The sequence below is a fragment of the Hippocampus comes genome, unplaced genomic scaffold (genome assembly GCF_001891065.2).
Source record: "Hippocampus comes isolate QL1 unplaced genomic scaffold, H_comes_QL1_v1.1 scaffold105, whole genome shotgun sequence".
NCBI classification, from domain to species: Eukaryota; Metazoa; Chordata; class Actinopteri; order Syngnathiformes; family Syngnathidae; genus Hippocampus; species Hippocampus comes.
This window is the reverse complement of record NW_017806235.1, coordinates 2,514,763-2,536,751: the sequence shown is the minus strand read 5'-3', so window position 1 is coordinate 2,536,751 and position 21,989 is coordinate 2,514,763. Positions and strand designations below refer to the sequence as shown.

The 21,989-nt window shown below is 41.0% G+C and overlaps 1 protein-coding gene and 1 long non-coding RNA gene across 4 annotated transcripts in view; one reads left to right on the top strand and one right to left on the bottom strand.

Moving 5' to 3' along the window:
- LOC109507447 (neurocan core protein-like) overlaps nt 1-5,844 on the bottom strand; it is a 32,946-nt gene extending 27,102 nt beyond the window's left edge. For 2 of the 3 annotated variants that reach the window (XM_019856879.1, XM_019856881.1), the window contains exon 1: nt 2,674-2,717. In XM_019856879.1, the coding sequence (XP_019712438.1) occupies nt 2,674-2,693 (20 nt within the window). In that variant the 5' untranslated portion in view covers nt 2,694-2,717. Of the gene's footprint in view, nt 1-2,673; nt 2,718-5,132 lie in introns of those variants that run through there. The other variant, XM_019856880.1, reaches the window with a different exon arrangement.
- A 10,898-nt stretch (nt 5,845-16,742) lies between these two features.
- The window catches only part of LOC109507469 (uncharacterized), a 28,821-nt gene continuing 23,574 nt past the window's right edge, over nt 16,743-21,989 (top strand). The window contains exon 1 of the long non-coding RNA XR_002166474.1: nt 16,743-16,950. This is a non-coding gene — a long non-coding RNA (uncharacterized LOC109507469). The remainder of the gene's footprint in view (nt 16,951-21,989) is intronic.

Sequence of the window (21,989 nt, the reverse complement as noted above, 5' to 3'; positions counted from 1 at the left end):
CACACACACACACACACACACACACACACACGCACACGTTCTTCACAGTGCCTGGTGACTAATTACCATCGGGCAAAACAACTAATGACTCATCAACTTTATTCTTTAAATGGAAACAAATTGGGGGAGGCCTGAATGGAACGTAGAGCCTCCTAAAGGCTCTCAAGTAAGAATAAATGTGAAGTACAGTACAACCATCTTTGTGTATTGTAAGAAGACATACCTGACACTGATTGACAGCTTTTATCACAACCATCCGGCTGAAGAAAAATTCAAGTCCTGATCTTCACTGCTACTTGAATAGTGTTCCCCCACTATATCATCACTCACTACCATTTTTATGGGTTTGTACAGTATATTATGCTAATTTCCATTAGACTGTCTATGGTGTTTAGCTTGACTATATCTGCGAGCATTAAGCTATTTTTAAGAACTATGCTAATTTCTAAAAGCACATGAATGGCATTTCAGGAAAATCAGGGGGGGGGGAACTGAACTATGGAGACGACTGTACTTGCACTTGGTATTAAAAATGAATTCATTTTTACTGTCCTTTTCTAATAAGGATTTCAAAAATAAACTTTTGGAGGGGCTTGTTCAAGGTTTCAATTTATTGAGTGGCAGGGTTAAAGGTTAAAATCAGGTCGTTAAACTGTTGTCTACATGGTCGCGGCAACAGCTGTGCCCCAAAGCGGCGAAGGACAAAGGCGAAAGTTCAGAGGTCAGGTCTTGGTGACAAAGCCAATTATGACATCAGGTGTGTGAGTTTCATGCTATCACCCCAGGTTTATTAAATGCGCGGCTTGCCACACAAACACACTCGCACGCAAGGAGAATACATTTGATCATCCTCAGGGAACCACACAAAGAGAAAAAGAAAAGAAGTGAGGTCGATGAAAAGACAGCGGCACACTGATTGGTTTGGCTCCAACATTTGTTTGACTTTAGGATGTGCTGTGCTGGTGGAACGTTGACTGCGCGGAGGAGAGCGAAACAAAGCATTGTCCTTCAGGTGTGTTTTACGTTCACACATTCAGCACGTACAAGAACAAAAAGTGCTGAGAGGAGATGTTTCATGCAGCGTGATCGTGAGGGGGATAAAAACAAAACCAAAACAAGCATCCAAATGTGACGGCAAAATATAACAGAAATAGTCTGTCACCAAACAGAAAATGCGGATAAAATTTAGCTGTAAAAAAAAAAAAAAAAAAAATGAGGTTACTTAAATGTAATGAAGTGTTTGTCTTGCACCACATGTCGCATTTAAGGGGAAGACAAAGAGAGGGCCGTTTCCTTTGTGTGGACGAGTTGCTCAGCTGCGCTCTCATCCATGCTGGTAAGCATTGGCCTGACCAGCAGCTTGAAGCCCTCCCTGGTTACACAGTGAAGGTGATTGATGGCTCGGCTGCGCCAATCGCCTTTTGGGTCCCTTTGTGGCATGGGGCTTGCTCACATGAGGGCTTATGTATATCCCAGTGGTAAAAAGAAAAGGAGTCTCATATTGTAGCTTAATCACAGTCCGCCATCATTATTTTAGGTTTGCCTCGAGGGGCTGATAATCAGAGGCTGTTCAGCGCGAAAACATCTGACAAACGCCATCAAACCAGGGCTGTCCAAACTTTTTCCACTGAGGGACAAATACAAGAAAAAAAAATGGAAGGAGGTGGGGGGTACCTAAACTTGGATTTTTGAAACCGATTGAATTTTAAAACCAATTCAAAATGCTGCAGGTCAACAGATTGACTGACTGATAAAAGCAAACCCTGCCCAAAAAGAACAAATACAATAAAAGTAACAATGACAAATAAAAAAATAAATATAGAGTAAATCTTTTTTTTTTTACACTAATACAACACACATTAGCGTATCCATACCAGCAATATAAATAGATATTAACAATAATAATAAAACCTGCACACGTTTGCAATAATTCCTTACACTGAACGTGCAGACCTGGCTGCAAAAAGCAAAAATCTACAATAACTGACGCAACTCCTAACGCGGTTTGTAATTGTTTACAGGTGCCACGACACTGCGCCAAGGCACTAAAAAGGGAGATGATCACAATCACAAACCCACATTGCATAAATGACAATACTTAGTACTTAAATTATTCAACACAAACAAACCACTTTGAGACTCCTTTATAGTGTTATTTATAGCTGCTAGCATACTAGCATAAATAACGGACTAGCACAAACTGACATGTCATCGTATTCAGTCATTATCTATCCATCTAGCTATGTACCAAGATCAATCAAAAAGCTTTAAAAATGCTGGCAATATGGGCAACTCTGCTCTGAAAATGGTAAGCAGTGAATGAGTTAAAAATACAATTTTCAATAATGTACATTTCAAAGTAAAAGAGTGCATGCACAAACTATTATAGAATCCTTTTCTGGCGCATGACACTGCTTTCTGTCCATCCTGCCCAATAGTAAGTGCACTCAGCTGCGCGCGCGCGCGCGCACACGCACGCGCACACACACACACACACACACACACACACACACACACACACACACACACACACACACACACACACACAGGATGAAAAATGCATGGTGTAAACTAGTAGCTTTTAGCACCGTTCTTCTTCACTATTCTCCTCTTCACCAACCAACCAACACACACACACACACATACACTCAGACACACACAAAATGCCCTCACCTTCTCCCGCTCCAGTACATGCACCCGCCTTGTTAACTTCGTCCCGCTTTATGGCACTGACACCCAGCTGGTGATGGGTGCACTAACAAGGCCAAGGAAGAAAGTGGTAAGACTCCTCCAAGGGAGCGAAGAATAGAGGAAAGGGTCGGCTGTATTCGGAGGGGCTCTCGGCTGTCACACAATGCGGCTCATTTGTCAAGATGACCCAAACTCTCTTGTCCTATACAAGTGTTGAGACTTTTATTCTATATTTGGAGGTTCAAAAATATTCACAGAAGTGAATTGTGTTTTAAATGTAGTGCCTTGTATTCATATCAAAGTCCAAAAGATTAGTCCAAGGTCCATTTTTGGTACAGTGGAACCTTGAGGTAACGGGCTAATTAAGGGAAGGGGTGGTCCCATAGATATGAATAACGACGCGCTCCTTTTGAGTTGCTTGCTTATAGCGAAGCTAAGCTAACATCCGTATCTCCCATTACTTTTGATGAGAAAGTTGCAACATGGCCGCCACATCGACATAATTTTTAGCCGGCTCTAGTCTACTCTAACTTAATGTGCGTGGAGGAGCTGCTGTATCAAAACGAGTTGACTTCCCTCAGAAATGAGTAGGGTTACAATAAGTTTTCTGATCCACGTATTATGCTTCTCCTGCAGTCGTAATATAATTCAATAGAATGTAAAGAATTAAACAGTTTTTGCATGATAATGAATTTATTAATTTATCTGTTTGGTGTGTGCATCTTGGCCACCAGGGGCCAGTGCAACACAGACAACTGCATATACACGAAGATGGTCAAAACATGCTCAGTAAGCAGCAGTGGTATGACACAGTTGTTTTTTTTTTGCAGAGGGTTAAGAATATATGCCTTTGAGTATTGCTATTTGATCTGTCTACACATGTTGATGCACCATTTGTGCTCAACGATCCACTGCTTAAAACACTGGCAGACCCAGAGGTTTTGGTTACTAGTCTATGGGCACTGATGCTATTCTTCAGCCTGTCTGGGTTTTTTTTTTTTTGCATTGCATGTTGACATTAAGCTAGCTGGATTTTCTTCTGCAAACTTTTGTGGTTGTTTTAAATTAAAAACACTTTGTTTTATGTTTAGTTTGACAGTAAACATCAACAGCAAGTGGGAAAAAAACAGGTTGAAGGCTCTTTTTTTTTTTAATTACTGTTCACTATCTCTCAAAGTGCTGCTTGTTTTGCAGTGAGTTGCGTTTGCTGCCAACATAGCTATAGTGCTCATAAATCAACTTTGTCTTGCAACTCCAGACAAAAAAAAAGTAAATCAGCCGAGCGACAAATTAAAAAAACAAAAAACAAAAAGTAAATCAGCCAAGCGACTAATTAGAACTTGAAAAAACTCGTAATACAGGTCAATTGCACAAGGTAGCACTGTATCTTTGTTCATTTATCTATTCCAATGATTTATTGTCATAATGTATATGATGAAAGGGACAATTAACCTGTAGACAATGAACCCCATGAATAGCGAAAATCCGTGAGTAACTGACAGCCACTCAAAAAGGTTTGTAATTGCCCATAGGTGCCAGAAGATGGCAGCAAACCACTTTTACTCTTCAAACAGCCCTGCCTAAATGAAGCACTTCCCTTCAGTTCAACATAGTTGCTTGAGACAAAGATGCCACCAGATAGCCCCAAAGCAAAATTATTTGGCTTTGGCCTGAGCACAAAGACGAGCAAATTAAAGACGATAGAACTACAACAATCCACCAATAGGTGAATTTGCGACTGCAGCACTGCGCAAATGCAGGCGTTTAATGATTCCACTTATTGTGACATTTTTGCTTCGGGTCATTTGCCGCCAGAGTTTGTTCTACTGTAACATTCAATACGTGCCTTGGCTCAGTGAAGGTTGGGAAGCGCTGTTTTAAGGCAAACAATGCAGGCACTGCATCGGCCAATGGGCATGCAGGTTGTAAGGCGTCCTTGGATGTCATGTGCAGGCGACAGAAGACTTCATCACAACACAATAGATTTCATTAACACCTGTTCAAGTCTATGCCATTGCATCATTCCAACCTTCTAATTCAGGATTTCTCCCCCCCACCCCCCATTTCCCCCAGTCAAAACTTGTTCAAATTACAATCTCTGCAGGCTAAAACCACACACGCACACACATACACACGCATGCACGCCTGCACACTTACAAGAGTTGATGTTTTATGCATCCCACTACATCAGTCGTAAATTTCACTCAGTACAGTATTAATAAGCTTTGAAGTGTAAATAATTCACAAATACGGAACACTGATTTGCCCTGATTGGAGCCATCATTTTGTTGCCAGTGATATTACTTCATGCATGCAAGACCACAAGAGCAGCTAATTGTTCACCTTTTTTTCCATGCAACTCACACATAAACGCTTCCCAATGATGCACGACGCCTATAGTCGTAAATCCCACGAGGAATAATGACCGATCTCGCACTCACCTCAAGTGGACAAAGCAGAGATGGAATGTGCGCGGAGGGCAGAAGAAGAAGAAGAAGGGAGGAAAAAAAAGCTTTTGCAGGTGCAGCTCGACAGAGCGGGCGTGAAGCAGCACTTTGCGGCACTTTGCGGTAAGCCTGACTTCAGCGAGCGGCTGATGATGGGCGCTTCATCTTCCAGCTCAGGGGGCGTGATGGCTGCGAGCTGGTTGGCCACCTTTGGGTGCTTCTGATCAGTTTGAAACAAAGACGGTTGACAGGCAGTCAGACAGACAGGCAGGCGGCTCCGGCGCCCCCATTCAAAGAGAGAGGGTGGCAGTGTAGGTGGAAGGGGGAGGGTGGCTGGTTGGGGGAAGAAAAAAAAAAAGAAAAAAGCGGGGGGTAGGAGGGGGATCTTTATATGACCATAATCCGATATAAACCTTTAAAGGTTGAGCCAGTGTCTGTGAATTAAATTAGAATGTCAGTCTGACCATCAGCTTAACCTCATCACACCCTCCTGATGCTCCCTCTCTCCTCATGTGACACTCTTTGGAACAATAAATAACAACAAAATAACAGAAGTCTGTCTCCGACCGGCATAGAAATCACTGGAACAAAAATGGCATCACAACCTGCAGGCTGTTTTGAGTGAGAGTCTGCTTACTTCTTACTTCATCTTCCGCAGGTTACAGAAAGAGTGACTTTCGAATTGTCCCTACAGTACTTACACTTTATAAAACTGTTATTTCTTCACATTCTTCACATTCACATTTCTTTTTATGTTTTTATACAATTCAGTGCTCTCATTCTTCTGATTTACACTGTAGAATTCACTTTATTAGACACCCTTTTAAAAAAAATAAAAATCTACCTTACGTCAAACTGAATTTCGGACTTCGAAACAGCCTCAAGACAATAGTAGAGCACGACAAATCTCATTAACAAAAAGAGCATGCATGTCTTGCTGATGTTGACATCACTCATCCCTCGATGCACTGCGCTAAGCAACGCAATAAATGCTAATGAGCAATCTAGCACCATCCTCGTGCGACTGCTGCTCCAAAATATGATGAGTGTCATGGCCAAGAGGTGTGCCGCAGTCAGGGAGCCTACGACAGAACAGTGGTTCCAAACCACCAGTCCGTAGCCTCATCACAGTCTGTGGACCTTTTGTTACCAGGCCGCAGAGATAAATGTAATACACATTTGAAAAATTAACGATTAAAAAAAGTACAATTATTTATGTCTTTATCTGTAGCAAAACATATATGTCCTGATTGGGAATGTCCGTCAGCATCAGGGACAACTCAAGTCATTTCTGATGAAAATATGCTGCTGTTTTCTAGAATGTGGCACAGTGCATCTCCCCTCTCACGTTTATTATTGTCTGTAGGCTACATTGTCTCACACAAATAAAGGAACAGCCAAAACTAGAGTTTATCTACAGCTTCTTTAGCATCCATCCATTCCCTATCGTCACAAAATGCTGCAGGTATGCTAAAGCCTATCCCAGCTGAAACCCACCGAGAGGCGGAGGGTAATGTTATTTTTCCTCAAATTTGCGGTTGAATTTGGGATTTTACTAGTGCAGCATTTGGGTCATTGTATTAACTCGACATCCTGAGGGCAGAAACAGATTAAACGCGTGTTTATTGCAGTCATTGCTCACAACTCATGCGCAGTTATAAAAAAGGAAAGGGGAAAAAAAAAAAAAGCTCGGTATAGCAAAGTGTGTTATTTGCCCCAGTGTTGATCTGCAGGCTGTTGCTAGGTGCTCGGTATGCTTTTGAATAATGCATCTGCCCTCATGTCATGGAGGCAGGTTTTTGGAGTCCTAATCGTGCCACTGATAGCTGAGATGTGCAGCGGAAAAAAAAAAGAGAGAGGGGGCGGGGGGAGGGCTGCAGGTAATTGCCCCACTTGAAGTAATTTGCTGTCCAAATTGGGAGACCTCATTAAAATGCATGATGCAGCCCAAACTGTACCACTTTTTCTCGTGGTAATGTCTAATGCAGAAGGTTGAGCACCATCCATTTTTCAATGGTGCTCCCATTTCGGAACAAATTTCCCCTTCTGAAATAATGTGTAAAACCGTTTCACACCAGCAAAAGTGATGCTGACATGGGTTGCCGGGTTGGCGTGAAGGAAACAAAAACCCTCCTTTTTCTTATTTTCTGGCTTTCCTTCCTAAAAAAGGCAAATTGTGTTAAAATGCGGATGTCAAACTAGATGACTTGTCAACTCTTGTAGTTCAAGTCTAAGTCAAGATACCAAGTCAAGTCGATTTTGGCAAGTAAGTTGCAAGAACTAAAGCTCAAGGCTGACTGGAGTCAAGTCATACACTTCGAGTCCCCCCCCCTCCCGACCCCCCTCCATCTCTGATTATACACCATATGGTTTGAGTGTGAAAAATGACCGGCAATATAGCGAGGGGTTCACTGTAGGTTTGCCTCCCACAGTGAATGCATGCCCATTCAATTAGGAAGGGATTTTGTGCAATTCCATATGAGCTAAGCATATGCAAATTATAAAATGCTGCACAAATCATATCACGAAGACTTTTTCGGGGGAACTTTGTCAATGGGAAATCTCATCAGCGCGGCGAGCGTTGTCGGGCAAACAGAACAGCGGGGGAATCATACGAGTGTTATTGCATTGCTGATTTCCTCAGAACACAACAGGAGGCATGGAAAGAGATGCACTACGTTTTGCAAATGTCAGTAACAGGTTAAACAATGTGTTCCCACGAGAATTTAGCACGGAACCGTCTGCAGAGTCGAGCAGCAAAAGACATTTACTGTAGGACTGTTTCCCTGCAGCTCGAATGTCATAACACAAGATGTGAACGTGTGATGCGATGTCCTCTTTAAAAAACAAACAAACAAACAAACAAAAACACACAAACATAAAGACTTATTTTTGAAGTACGATGTCTTTTTAGAAATGTCAATCCTTTTCCGTCATTGGCGCAGCCAACCAAACGCAAGACTTGAGAGGAGCGGGATTGTGACACGAAAAATTGCTCCATCATCTTAACAGCGCTGCCAGGAAAGACACAGTGATCACAGCAGGCACAAAGAGCATAATGATGTTTTTAGTAGCATAATAAATTCTCCATCTTGGTTTCGGTGCTCTCGGGTGTCTGTGCACGCTTGTTATTGGCCGGAAAACCTCATTCTGCACGGTTTGTTTTTACTGGTGCTGCTGTTAATGGGAATAGATCAAACGAGCTAGTAAGTAAACCACATATAATGGTTTTTGTCTGGCAGACAGAGAAGGCCAGTTATGGAGGAAGTTAAGGAGACGTGGTGGGAGCTGACGCTAACCACCAGTAAAGTTGTCCAAACATCGGCCAGCTATGGATGAGATGCCATTTCTAGACCCAGGTGAAAAACTGCGAGATTGAGGGACAATGTAAACATTTGTCTGATAGTACCTCACGCAGACAGTTTAAAATCCAAGTAGGTGATGAATAATTGGCGTCCTAGGATGGAACTTTGAGAGACTCCTAAGATGACAGCGGGCTGGTTTGGAATGGGCACATCCAAGGCTGACATCGTTGGCTCTTTTGGTGAGATATGAGGTGAACCAGACAAGAATATTGTGGGAGAGACCAATGAGGAACCACTCGTGCTACGCACATTTTGTGAATCATTGGTCTACATGCACTTCTAATATACAGTAGCACATTTGCACCATACTTAATGATTCATCATATCACTGTGGTTGTGATTTACTGCACGTGCTCTTCATTTAGTGCATTTTTTATGCAGATGCACAAGTGTAAATGTCACTGAACAGCATACAGAATTTCAATGATTTTAGGTTCACGCTGACGACCTTGGTAAATCTATTTATGTGCAAGAGCATATCTGGCTTGAATTCATTTTTTATCAACATTCAATGTTTTTCTTTGCTCTTTTTGTTGCAATGATGAAAAAGCAGTATTCTGCTAACCACACATGAAAAGTCAACACTGTCATCGCAGCCTGACGTGCTGAGTGGCTATTTCAAATTTGAGTTTTTCGAAACCATAAACCATGACTAACTGGTCTGTGCCAAAGTTAAGCTACTGTGTTTACACCTGACCAAAATATACACACAGTAAAAAAAGATGTGTAGAAAATGTAAAGCACTGAACCACTTCATGTAGAAGCTTCAGCAACTTCACACATTCTAACCACAAAAATGCTGTGCCAACAAACAAAAACACAAAATTTAAAAGCTGCAGACTCGCTGAAATGTTGCAATCGCACCCTAGTGAAAAGTCCGCGCTCCCCAAAGCTGTGTTCATCCTTTTTGTAGCCGTCAAGTGTTAGCCTGATGACACGACATTTGACAGCTGCAGAGTTTTACGGACTTAATAAGGCTCAGGACTTATTGCAATCTTTCCATTTGCAGCCAGAAAAAGACTGTCAAGCTGAAGAACTTGCAACTAGCCTTGTAGAACTGTCAAAAACAACAGATTTATCCTGTAAGCGGCCTTTTCAAGAAAACAGAAAAATCAACTAAACTGTCAAAACCTCAGAGCATGACATCTTGTTGAAAAAGTTAGCCAATTCAGTGTTGGATTCTTTCTGTTTGTGCTCCCCTCAAAAAGGTGAGAAGTTGTCCGGTCAAAGGTCTTGCAAATAGCCTAAAATTGAACCCCACTGAAAATGGGTCAAATGAGGGACCCCTAAACCAGATTTGTCTTTGCAAAAAACTGACAACAGCTCCTCCACCCACACACTTTTTCCATGCCCAATTACATTCTGATTTACCTTGCCGCTTAAAATTCAGGTCATGTGTGGCTGAGCATTTGTGCGTGTGCGCGTGCGTGTGCGTGTGTGTGTGTGTGTGTGTGTCTGTCTAACGAGCTCTGTGCAGCATCTGTGCTTTGTGTGTTCCACTCACCCGCCTTGGTCCCTCTCCTCCTTTCATCCAATATGTGCGCCAGTTGCTAAGACAAAAAAAAAAAGATTTAAAAAACATGGAACCTCTTCTGTTTAAGCTCTTGGCTATTGGTTTTATTTACGCAAATGGTCGCGCACATACACTCAGACACACACAATGTGCAGATTTATTATGTTGATAAGCATCACCAGAGAATCCAGTGGAGAACACTCAGCGAGTCTGCACGTCACTCGGGTTTTTTTTATTGACTCGATGCTGTTGGCTATAATGACTGATTCAATATGATGGGTTCATTCTATGTAACTGTGTTCGGAAAAATGTTAAAAAGATGTCAAGAGACTGTGTTAAGGTGTTATGTGAGATGATAGAGGGGAAAAAAATTACACTATCATTCCGGTTATCGTTCCAGTGTTTGATTTCCTGTTCTATGCCAACTGAAACGACTGATATTTAATTTGTAGTCTTAGCGATGAAGACAAAACAGAATGTGACATTTCCCACAAAGCACCTCTGTATACACACCTGGGGTTACGTTACCCCGTGAATGAATGCTTCCTCCAAATGCTGTTGTTGTTTTTGCAATAAAACTTAAATTCACTTTTTCGTCATGATTCTTGTTCCTAATCCTATCATTATACAACATAATGAAGGGAAGAATTAATTAGGTGAGCTGTTGGGTTCCTTTAGCTGCAGGTAAGACTCGCCCTAGTTGGCCTGAGCGAGTTTCACTCACATTGCCTCACGCTGCCTCCTGATAATAAATGTGAATATGACTCACTGCAGCCTCAGTCTAACTGTGACTGTAACTGGGTTTCGGCAAGCATATTTTTTTTCCAATCAATGCGATTCTTCAGCTTTTGGATGTAGTTCTCCATTATTTCTTAAAACAGTAAACAACACCAAACCTTACAGTTCAAATGTTGGATTGGCACTTCTATTCGACTGAAAGTGGGGAATATGATAAATGAGACAGTGAGGGTTGAACTGATTCGTCAAATTTATTACTCCGCATCGACGTTTAACCGGCGCTAACCTTTAATCCAGTGTTTTGGACATCTCATCTTCTTCCACTTCGCCATTTCACAGAATACTTTTGACTCACCCTTCTGATGCCGTCGGAACAGGAAGTTGTCCGGCCAACATGGCCACATCGTCTTCATTCGTCTGGTCGTAGATGTGATTAGCGGTTAGCCTCACTAGATTCGGCATTTCTGATCGCTGCTCGTTTTTAAAAAAATTTAGCTTTTTTTGCAATGATCAGAATTCTGAGATAAAACAGAATCTTGCCAACCTTGTTTTTTTTTCTTCATTGGTCCTAATCCTCTTTAGTACAAATAGAACCTCATGAATATGTACATGTATAATGTGATGTGATCGATTTTCGAAACCCCATATGGGTTTTCTCGTCTCACCTGCGCAATTTCTTCCAAATGTTACCGGTTATGTTATAATATTGTTTTGCTGTCTATGTGCAAATAAATAAATACAAATACAATTTAGAACACATCTGCAACAAATACGGACAAAAACAATAAAATTGAACCAAACACAAATGCTCACATACCACACATCGTTATTGATCCATATCAAAATATGTTGTTTTTTTGAAATTACAGGTTTCCTGACATTAAATTCTTTTTCAAGCAAGACCCTGGGCCAGCTCGAAGAGAAATAGAGGAGCGTGAGAGATGCTTGGTTCGTTTTGATAAAAGCGTTGCAGCCCCATCTTGCGGAATAAATCGGCGTTACAGATTATAACGCGAATGTTCGCGTTTCTTTCTGTTTATTGTAAGATCAAGATTGTTATTACTTCTTTTGTAGAAAAATATCTCCAAGGTTATGGATTACAATTAATTAAAATATCTTCCAAAATTTATTTCAGTAGTTTAAGTTAAAAAGCTAAATTGTATTCATTAAATACATCAGTGAATATTTTTCATTAGGCTACTTCCTTCACATTTTTTTAATTTAACCATTATTCTACCAGCAAAGCCCCATTGCAACATTTTTCCATCTCACATTCAAGTGTAATATTGACTTATTACTACAACCAATGTAAGAACGAAATGCTTTGTCAATGCAACTTCAGGGGGGAGAATAACATTTCATCGAACAGATTCTGGACTTTCGATGGTAAATGTAGGTCAGTGCTTCTGATAGTGCTTTTGTCAATTTCTCACAACCCCCTTTTGGTTAGCTTTGTCCTCTTGTGCATCTTGTAATGACTGTTTTGAACTGAATCTAATCGAACAAAATCTATCAATTAATCAAGCAAACCATCCATGAAGGACGTCCTCTCCCATTATGCTCCGGCAGGGGTCACCAGTGGACTCCCTACGTAATAACTCCTTCCATCCTTCTGCCCATTCAGGCTCTCATCCATTCATCAATCTTCTTTTACTCCGACTGACAAAAGATGCGGCAAACAGGGAGTGTGGGAAAACATAACAATGCATTTGAGAACACAGACAGCGATTAGCATAAGCATAGGGGAGCGTCTGTCTGCACGTGTGTGTGTGTGTGTGTGTGTGTGTGTGTGTGTGTGTGTGTGTGTGTGTGTGCGTGTGTGTGTGTGCGCGCGCGCGCGCGAGAGAGAGAGGAGAGGGGGCGTGTGTGTGTGCGTGTTTGTCTGTTGGTCTGGCTACTTCTACTTTGTTTGAGGATTAAATAAAACTTTCAAATAAAATGAGTATTATTACATTTAATCTACCGCAACCCAAATAATTTCCTACTTTTTTTAGTAACTGTATCTGAGAGATTTGAATGAATGAATGAATGAATGAATGAATGAATGAATGAATGAATGAATGAATGAATGATAACCAGCTGGGATAGTCTCCAACACACCCACAACACTTGTGAGGATAGACAGTTTGGATAATTATCAATAAATAAATCAACCATCTTTCTGCTATACCTCTCTATTTTGTTTGACAACTAAAACTTGACACAAAAATGTAGGGAGTTAAAGTGAAGTAAAAATACTCCGAAAACCTTTTCCTAAAGTCTAACAATTCTGTCTGAGATTGACAACGCAGTGATTTTGATTTGTGTGCTTTGTAAGACAACGGAGCTCAAGTCATTCCTCCTGCCAGCCTAAAAAAACGTGTACTTAAAATGACGTCTTTTTTCCTGGCTGGCCGCTCACTTTTTCCCACCCAAATCAAAAGGGGGCGAGTCGTGGGGGGTCATGTCTGGCCACCCCTCAGGAGAATAGCGGGGTCTCTGTCTGGCCCCCCAAACCACCAACGGTTCTCCGCCATCCCTATGACAACAGCCAAGGACCTTAGCAGGCCCCTAAGGCCTCTAGACTGGGCCGTTTGAGCAGATGCCCATAATTAACGTCACTATATGGATGTGTCAGGCGGGCCCGTCTGCCTTACATGGAGGTGAACCCTGTACCAGACTTGTCAGGGGCCCATCCGGCTGGATGAAAAATGAGGGGTGCGTGTGTCTGCTGGCTTGGGGGGTGCCAGTGTCCACAATCTACCCGGACCGACTCTAGCTAACCTACCAAAATGATATTACACTTGAAAGCTTTGTGACTACAACAGGTGGCATAAGTACTTACAAGCTGTACTTCATAAAAGTTGTCCATTAAAAAAATAAAATAAAAATGGACGTGTGAAAGTAGAAGTACTGATCCAACTCCATTACATAAGTAAAAGTTTAAAATGAAACTATATTTTTGCCATTTTGATGAAATTGAATAGGGGAAAAAAATGGTGTGACTGTACATTTGTGTCGTTGTTTTGTATCTGTCTTGTGTTGTTGTTTGGGGCTGTTTTTCTTCAATTGGAACAGCATGGGGCCTCAGTCAAGGCGGAGGGAATTATGAACAGTTCCAAAGAGTGGTCATTGTTAGCACTAAACCAGTCTTCTACTAGAAAGGATTTTTTTTTTAAAAATCAGACATGTAAAGCCGACAGGAGCAGGTTAACCTGATTTGGGGTTAATTGGAGGTACTTTCTCACCGCAACTAGAACCTTCTATAGATTAACAACAGTTTGAACCTCCAGAGTCATCATGTGCAAATGTCATCAAAGGTCATCCGATCAATGCCGATTGGTTAAAGACACATCCGTCCGCTGCCAGGCCAGTGACCCCGCAGGTCAGTCGATGCACTGCCCGCGAGTCCATCAACATCCGTGCTGGTCAGCGGCACGCTCCGGCTCCTCTCCGAGGGAGTTCGCGGGGTCACCTCACCTCTGGCCTGGCCGGCCCTTTTTGTTGTCATGACTTAATAAGGTGCTTCCCAGCTCGCTGATAATTTCGCTCCTTTGTGCACGGCTTTTGGGCACACAAGTGTCGTCTTTTTTACGGTGATGTTCAAGCCTTTAAGAGCAGCTGAGGAGGTCTGTAAAAGGAAGCTCGTGAAAGTACATTACAAGCTTGTAAAACAGGTGAACAATAGGTCCCCTTGACGGCAGAATGTTGTTGGCAAATTGAACTGATGTAAAATGACAAGTCGAGTAAATGGACCAGAGCACGGTGGAAAACTACAAGATTAAAAAAATTGGATTATTTTAAATAACACTCGAGAAATACGGTACAACAATGAAGATCGGTGCAGTGCTATCTGAATTTTTTAAGGTATAATTACACGGCAAAGCGGTCCACACGTTGAAGAAAAAAAGTTAATTGATATAATGAAATTTATGAGACTAATATTCATCATACTATAAGAGTAAAACCAAATTATATCATTAAATATTTATAGCGAACTCTTCGGTTAGATGACGGATGACATAACAACTTTTGCCAATAATACGACGTTAATCTTTCCTATGACATTGACACATTGATTCTCATACTTATCACTTTATTCTTGTAACGTAAGTAACAAGTCAAGTTTATTAAATAGCCCTTAAAAAAAGACTCTTGAATAACAATTTGCTCTTTGCCTTCTCCCCCCCCCCGTCACCGAGCAGGGATGAGGGTAGGAGGAAGCAGCAGTAAATCTGCTCGGTTCCAAAATCATAAGTGTTAAACTTGTTGAATATTTGCGATCATAGGTCCCTCTGTGTGTGGTCAGCACTGCGTTTGGCTGATTCAAAGACTCGGTCATTGTGACATGAAAATGAGCGATCTGGTTTAGGGCAGGAGAGTCGTGATAATCGGTGGATATCGTTATGTGTAGCGGGTAGCTCTATTAAATATTTCAAGTATATTACTGGCTTTAAGAGCAGGAAGCACGCAATTTTTTTTCCTCCTCATTTGGCGTGTTTCTCACATTCTAAAAATCGGTGTGTATGCTTTGTTGTTGAAACAAATGTCCACTTCCAACACATTTTCACAAGTGTTCAAGTGAAAACGTATGTCATGTAAAGTTGCCAGTGGTCATCGATGCTTTGGAGTTCCAAAAGGGATTCAATTCCCTCGGGAGTCATGGAATCGGCGAGCCAGACACCATTTTATTGTAGAGCAAATGCAGAACCATATGGAGGTGGGACCGGTGGTCTGGGAGCAAGCTGGCTAATTATACTGCGGCTAGACACACAAAACTGGCGTGTCATGTATGTGGGAAAACACACAGAACACATATGGAGGCCACTGGAATGACACAGAAAGAGGAGCATTCGAGAGAAGTGGATTACCGCAAACTCACTAAAGTACAACACATTATTGTACTGTGCACTTGATGTTATTATCCACTGCACCACAGACTTTTAAGTGATTTTATTTTTTTTTTCCAGCAATTGTTTTTTATGGCTTTTTGCAGTGTACAAGCACTCCCTTATGGACATTTCCGACATAGAAATACTTGTGCAACAACAAGTCAGGACGGACTGAGGTCTCCTCGACAAGATGCAGTATACTGTAATTAAGAGCAAGAAGAAGAAGAGGCAGACAAGGTTCCCTGCCCTGAAGCGCCAGTAATACCGGACAGTCGATTGTTCGCATGGGGAGAAGGACCAGGTTGACCCGAAATGAGCAAAAATCCACACATAATTGACGGACATTAAAATGCAGATGGAAAAAAAATCATTTGGAAATAAAAAATTGCTGCCCTGCGATTGGCTGACAACCGGTTCAGGGTGTCCCCTGCCTACTCCCCGAAGACAGCTGGGATAGGCTCCAGCGCCCCCACGACCCTTATGAGGATAAAACGGATTGGAAAATGGATGGACAGATAAAAAAATTGCTGATGATCACTCAGTGTACGTTTTCCCCAAAAGAAATGAGTTGAAAACCCAGACACCTCAAATATCCCCGAAATGTTGAAAAAAATATTTAAAATTTGTGTGTGTGTGTGTGGAGGGAGGGGGGGGGCGGTCCACAAATATATGAATCTGCCAGTGTCGAAAGAATGCAGGAGTCAACTTGTGGTTCTTCCCACAGAGCAGAGAAGATGTGTATTGATGTGTGTTCTTGTTTGTGTGTTGCTGCTATGTGTCTTAACGTAGCTGTTGTTTGAAGGTTCATAACTACCTTGACATGTATGCAAATTTTCAAATCCGCATACATGTTACGGTAATTATGATGGGTTAACATATACACTGATTTCCTGTCTGTGGTATTTCACATTATATGTTAGCATGAAGTTAGAAGACATTATATGGTTTGGTTGAACCTTTTGTATTTTTGATAATACAATGTTTAATCCTAGTTTGTTTTATTTGTCAGTTTGGCAGCAAACTTCAATTTGGAGTGATAAATAAATAGTTTGAAGCTATTTTTGTCTTAGCATTACGCTAGCTAAGAACTACTCGTCCTGTCCAATGGACTGTGACCACTTTGAGGTTGAACTTCAGTGAGCGTCGGAATGTGGCCCGTGGGAACGCGGGCCCCTGTTGGCCCCCGTTGGCCCGCTCCATTCAGTGGGGGCCACCAGGGTGGTGTCACGGCTCATTTGCATAAAAATCCGGTGGACTCAAATGAAGGCACGCGGATGGTGTCTCTTTCACACGCCACTCCTTGCCTGCACTCACACACACTGAGGGTAAGAACTTCACTCTCACTCGTTTTTACAGTGACATTGGGTTTAGTTTGATTAATTTAGACCGGTTCAGGGTGTCCCCTGGTGTGTGTGTGTGTGTGCGTGTGTGTGTGTGTGTGTGTGTGTGTGTGTGTGTACATATTAGTATGAGTATTATTATAGAGACCAACCAACTGTAGCTGGTTTTATATGTTCTTTTATTATTCACTTGTAAAATGTTTCTTTGAGGTGGATTTCATTTCAAATCTAAGCAGTTGTTGTCGTTGGATTTTTTTTTTTAATCAGACTACAATATGCTTTTTCGTTTTACTGCATATCTCTTACATAGCATATATGAATTTAGGGGCACTCTCATGTGTTTCTATTTAAATGTGTGGACAATACCACAAATAGATTCTGGTTCAATCATCTGTTTTTTACTTTTTAATCTCCACATGTATTGAAGAGTTGCACTAAACGTGAACTCAAAGAATATACACATCTCATCTGGGAGTACCGGTAATCTTTTGTTTTATGCAAACTATGTATAAAAGCATGCACATCTGGCTGTTTTTAAATCTCAAGCCTGTCTCAAATACGAACGTCTACGTCATTGACGCAAGTAATGATAACACTTATATCGAAACATAATTATCCCATGGGAGGGTGTTCTTGTTAAAGAAAAAGAAAGAAAAAAAAGGAAGAAACAAACTTTTACGTTGTGCTGACGTCATCGCTGCGAAACGTGGCAAAGCCCAAATCGGGGTAATCAATTTTACAGACGTTAATCTTCAAGAATTCGAATAATTATGGATATGGTGGCGTTTTTTATTTCATTCTTTCTCTCTCTTTTTTGTAAAGAACTGACTTGAGATGTACCGCCGATGCAATGAGTAAGCAGTCAAAAGTTTGGAGACCCTTTCTTTCCACTAGCAAGCGTGTACAAACCTTTATGCTCTATCTAAAAGAACGAAATAGAATGAGAAAGAAAACACGAATTCTCCCTGGATGACCCACGATTTAAACATGCAAAAATTAAATAGGATAGCCTATTCTACAACTCTGCTTCAACAATGTTGTACTGTAAATGGTAATACAGTATACAGTACCAATAAACCACACGTTTCCAACTATATATTTATTTTTCATTCACACGTTTTAAATACAAATGCATTCATTTCAAAACTTGCTGACTGGCTGTATGGCAATGACGCGTTTTAAATCGTGCGTAATGAATTCGTTTTTAATTCAATATTTCACGGCTGCCAGAACACGTTGCTTTACTGTACTTTGAAAGATAGGAATAATAATATAGAAGACGTGCACTATACTTGATATATTATGTTTTGTCCTCGCAAGAATCATAATGAAATCCGATAAGTTCATGTTTTTTTGTTACCCATACCGTAAACGTGAATAGGCTATTATACCTGTATGTCCATCTAACTATTATGACTGTTTTGTTTTTACTTAATCGGATACACATTACTATAATTACCATCATCATCTTCAACTTCGTCGTCATCATCATCATCATCTTAATCATCATCATCATCAATAACAACGAAAGGAGGATTCGATATATTATCGGCAGTTTACAGCACAGGTCGCCCTTTTAGTTCATTCGAATTACCTCACGACACGTTCACTCAAGTGACTTGCAAGATTTGAAAGTCAGCGAGATGTGGTGTGGTTATTTAATCAAAATCAATGCGTTAAATTTCCCTCACATATACAGGTTGTCTTAAATCAAACCACCACACGGAAACGTTATAAACATCTTTTTAAATTTCCTGTTTAGCGTTAATTTTTGTTTTCCCCTGACGCAGTCAAATAGCATAGAAATATGAATAAATGAGACGCTTCGACTTTTCATTTCCAATACAGGATGACGTAGCAGTTCAGTCCTTTTTCGCCAAAGTGTGGCGCTGTTTCTTCTTGTCGCCTGCATCATCAATGCATCCAATCACACGTGTTTTTTGTTATTTTGTTTGTTTTTCGCAAACGTGGGCCATATTATGAAAATATAGTTTGGTTAAAAGAATTTAAATATTATGAAGTAATCTATTAAATTATGAAGCCTCAAACGACAGGATGTAATACACGTCGAAAACTGTAACATACAAAACACATTAGAAACGAAATGATACAGATGTTTGTTTTTCTTTAATGTACATTATTTTATTCATCATATGATCATTCTTGTTAAGCCTAAAATTGGGACAATGGTTGACAAGAAGAATTTCAAACTGGGGAAAAAAATCACTAAAACGAAATTACTGATGCTAGTAAACATGGAATGAAATGCTGAATTTCAGCTTATTAAACCATTGTGAGTCTTGAAAGACAACAGAGCTCTCAAATTATCTTTTTTAAAAATTATTCAGCACTATAGCTGCATTTTGGGATTGATTGTTGATTGGTTGATTGATTGATTTATTGATTTTTTTTCACATCAAACGCACCTATATGATTTTTATGGCTTGTTCAGCACATGCATGTAAAGTACAATATAGGACCTGGCAAATTTGATAGGCCCCGCCTCCTCTTCCTCTTCCTCCTCCCTTCTTGCATCCTTTATCATAATATGCGTGCACGCATTCCTTAATGTACATGTGAATATTTGAGAGAAGACAGGTGAAACCTTGCAGAAGAAAATACATGTGTAAAACATGCATTTCTGTGCATATACTAAAACTGTGTAAGGATACAAAAAAATTACTTTTTGTTGTTGTTTTTTTTAACGCGCGTGTGAGTACGAATGTGTGTATATGTGTGTGTGTGTGTGTGTGTGTGTGCGTGTGTGTGTGTGTGTGTGTGTGTGTGTGTGTGTGTGCGCGCGCTCGCGCGCACGACTGTAACCCTCCATCTAAATCTTCTGCATTTTTAAATAACACAGTGTTTCAACTATAGCCAATTATTGACCAAATCGCAATAATGCAATTCCTATATCAACAAACCTATGTAGCTTGAGCCACTGGCCACGTCCAGAATGCTAATTAGCAAAGTGTAGATTGTTTAATGAGGCTCGGGGCAGCCATGTGCTCGTGTGAGGAGCATTGATGGAGAAGGAGGAGGAGGAGGACACGCCGGCAGCGCTGCGGTGCAGAGTTCGGGGGGGTGGGGGGAGACATTGTTGTGAGCCTGGGAAAGTGTAGCGGGGCTGACGCCAGACTCTGGTGTGCGGTGGGGGTGCGGGATGCTGGACCAGACCGGATTGTCATGGAAATGTCTCTCCAGTACGTCGTTGAACTTGATTTTGACTTCTTTTTTTTTTCTACCCCCCTCAAACCCCTTTCAGTCGGGTGGGGGGTGATGGGGGTATATTTTCCTTGTCACACGTTTGTGGGAAAATCCTTCAGGAACACTTGAGTGTGTGAAATGCATCCATCTTTTTTTTAACCCCATTATAGTGTTGTTTAGGTTTGCGTATACTTATTTGACTGTCCCCATCGTGCACGCGCATTTTTAAGAGCATTTTTCAGTGCCTAAATTGAATTTTACACATGCAGCATGGACCAAGAGGGCCTGCCTGCACATTGCGCGGACGATTGGATCTTCTTATAAATGATGCAGAGTGGAATCCGAAAGATTCAAGATGCACGAGGACTGGGCCGCTGCACGTGGCCCGACACCCACCCGAGTCGAGTCACATAACAGATTGCCCACGTACCATAATCAGATATATGTAACTGCTATCTGGTGCAAGGTTCGTTTGGAAACCTGCTGGAATAGGAGGAGTATACCTTCCCCCTTGTTTTTTTTTTTTTTTTTATCCTCACAATATCTCCACATCACGCACGCACGCACGCGCATGCCCATATTCAGTTCGACACGCACGCGTGATTCCAACTTGAGCAGATATTGCAAGTTGCTGGTAGTGTGTGTGTGTGTGTGTGTGTGTGTGTGTGTGTGTGTGTGTGTGTGTGTGTGTGTGTGTGTGTGTGCGTGCGCGTGTACACGCTCGTGTGCGTGTACGCGTGCGATAGTTATCTTGTGCGCCATCTCATCTCGTCATGCAGCCCGAATATCAGTCACATCTTAATATCACACTCGATAAGGCTATCCACGTATGCAGCAGGCGGTTTTGTGTGTGTGTGTGTGTGTGTGTGTGTGTGTGTGTGTGTGTGTGTGTGTGTGTGTGTGTGTGTGCGTGTGTGTGTGCGCGGGTGTGCACGCGCGCCCTTGCACGATGTTCTTGGTTCTAATACCACCAAGCACACCTGCTCGCTGCCATTTTTAACAACAGTTTTGCTACAGCCTGCAAATGTATTTTCATTCATATGAGTTACCTACAATAAATTGTTTAAAAGTGATTCTGAGGGTCTAATGTAATTGGGAGCATTTTACAGTTTGAAATGATATGAGCAATCGGGCAAAATGAAATTTTACATTTAATTTGATTCCTTACCTTTAAGGCATTTGAGAAAAGCACGATTAAATAGCAGTAAAGACATTGTCACTCATATTGAACAAAGTCAGATTATCCAAACATAATAGCACAACTTAAAAAAAACAAAGCAAGGTAAATACATTTAGGCTGCTAAAATAGGTCAAACTATCAAGTAGGTGAACTGATTTTTAATTGCACCTCCACAAGAGAACAGAACACAAATATCTTCTTGTTTTTGCGTTCATCATTTTTAACGCCTAATATTTATGTTGTCATTTAGTACGCCGACTAAAATTGTGTTGATTTTCTGGAGGCAATGATTATTTTATAGGATGAAGCAGCCTTGAATTGAAATAACCTATACAATGAAAATAAAGTAAAAAACCTAATTCAAATTTATTTTACTAAAATCTGCTCAGTACATTGTTGCAAGTCACTATTTTGCTAATAAGCGGCATTTTTAAACATGATTATATCAAAATAATGAAATGAACACATAATATACAAGCAAATACATAAAATTAAGAGAAAAAGATGAATAAAACTGAAAAAGCATCCAGGAATTTACACTGGCAATTGGGTGCGAATTAAACACCGTTGTTCATTTACATGTCGGCTAATGTTTTCGGATTCCCGCCTCTTTCTCTCTCGCTGACTCTCTCTTAACCCC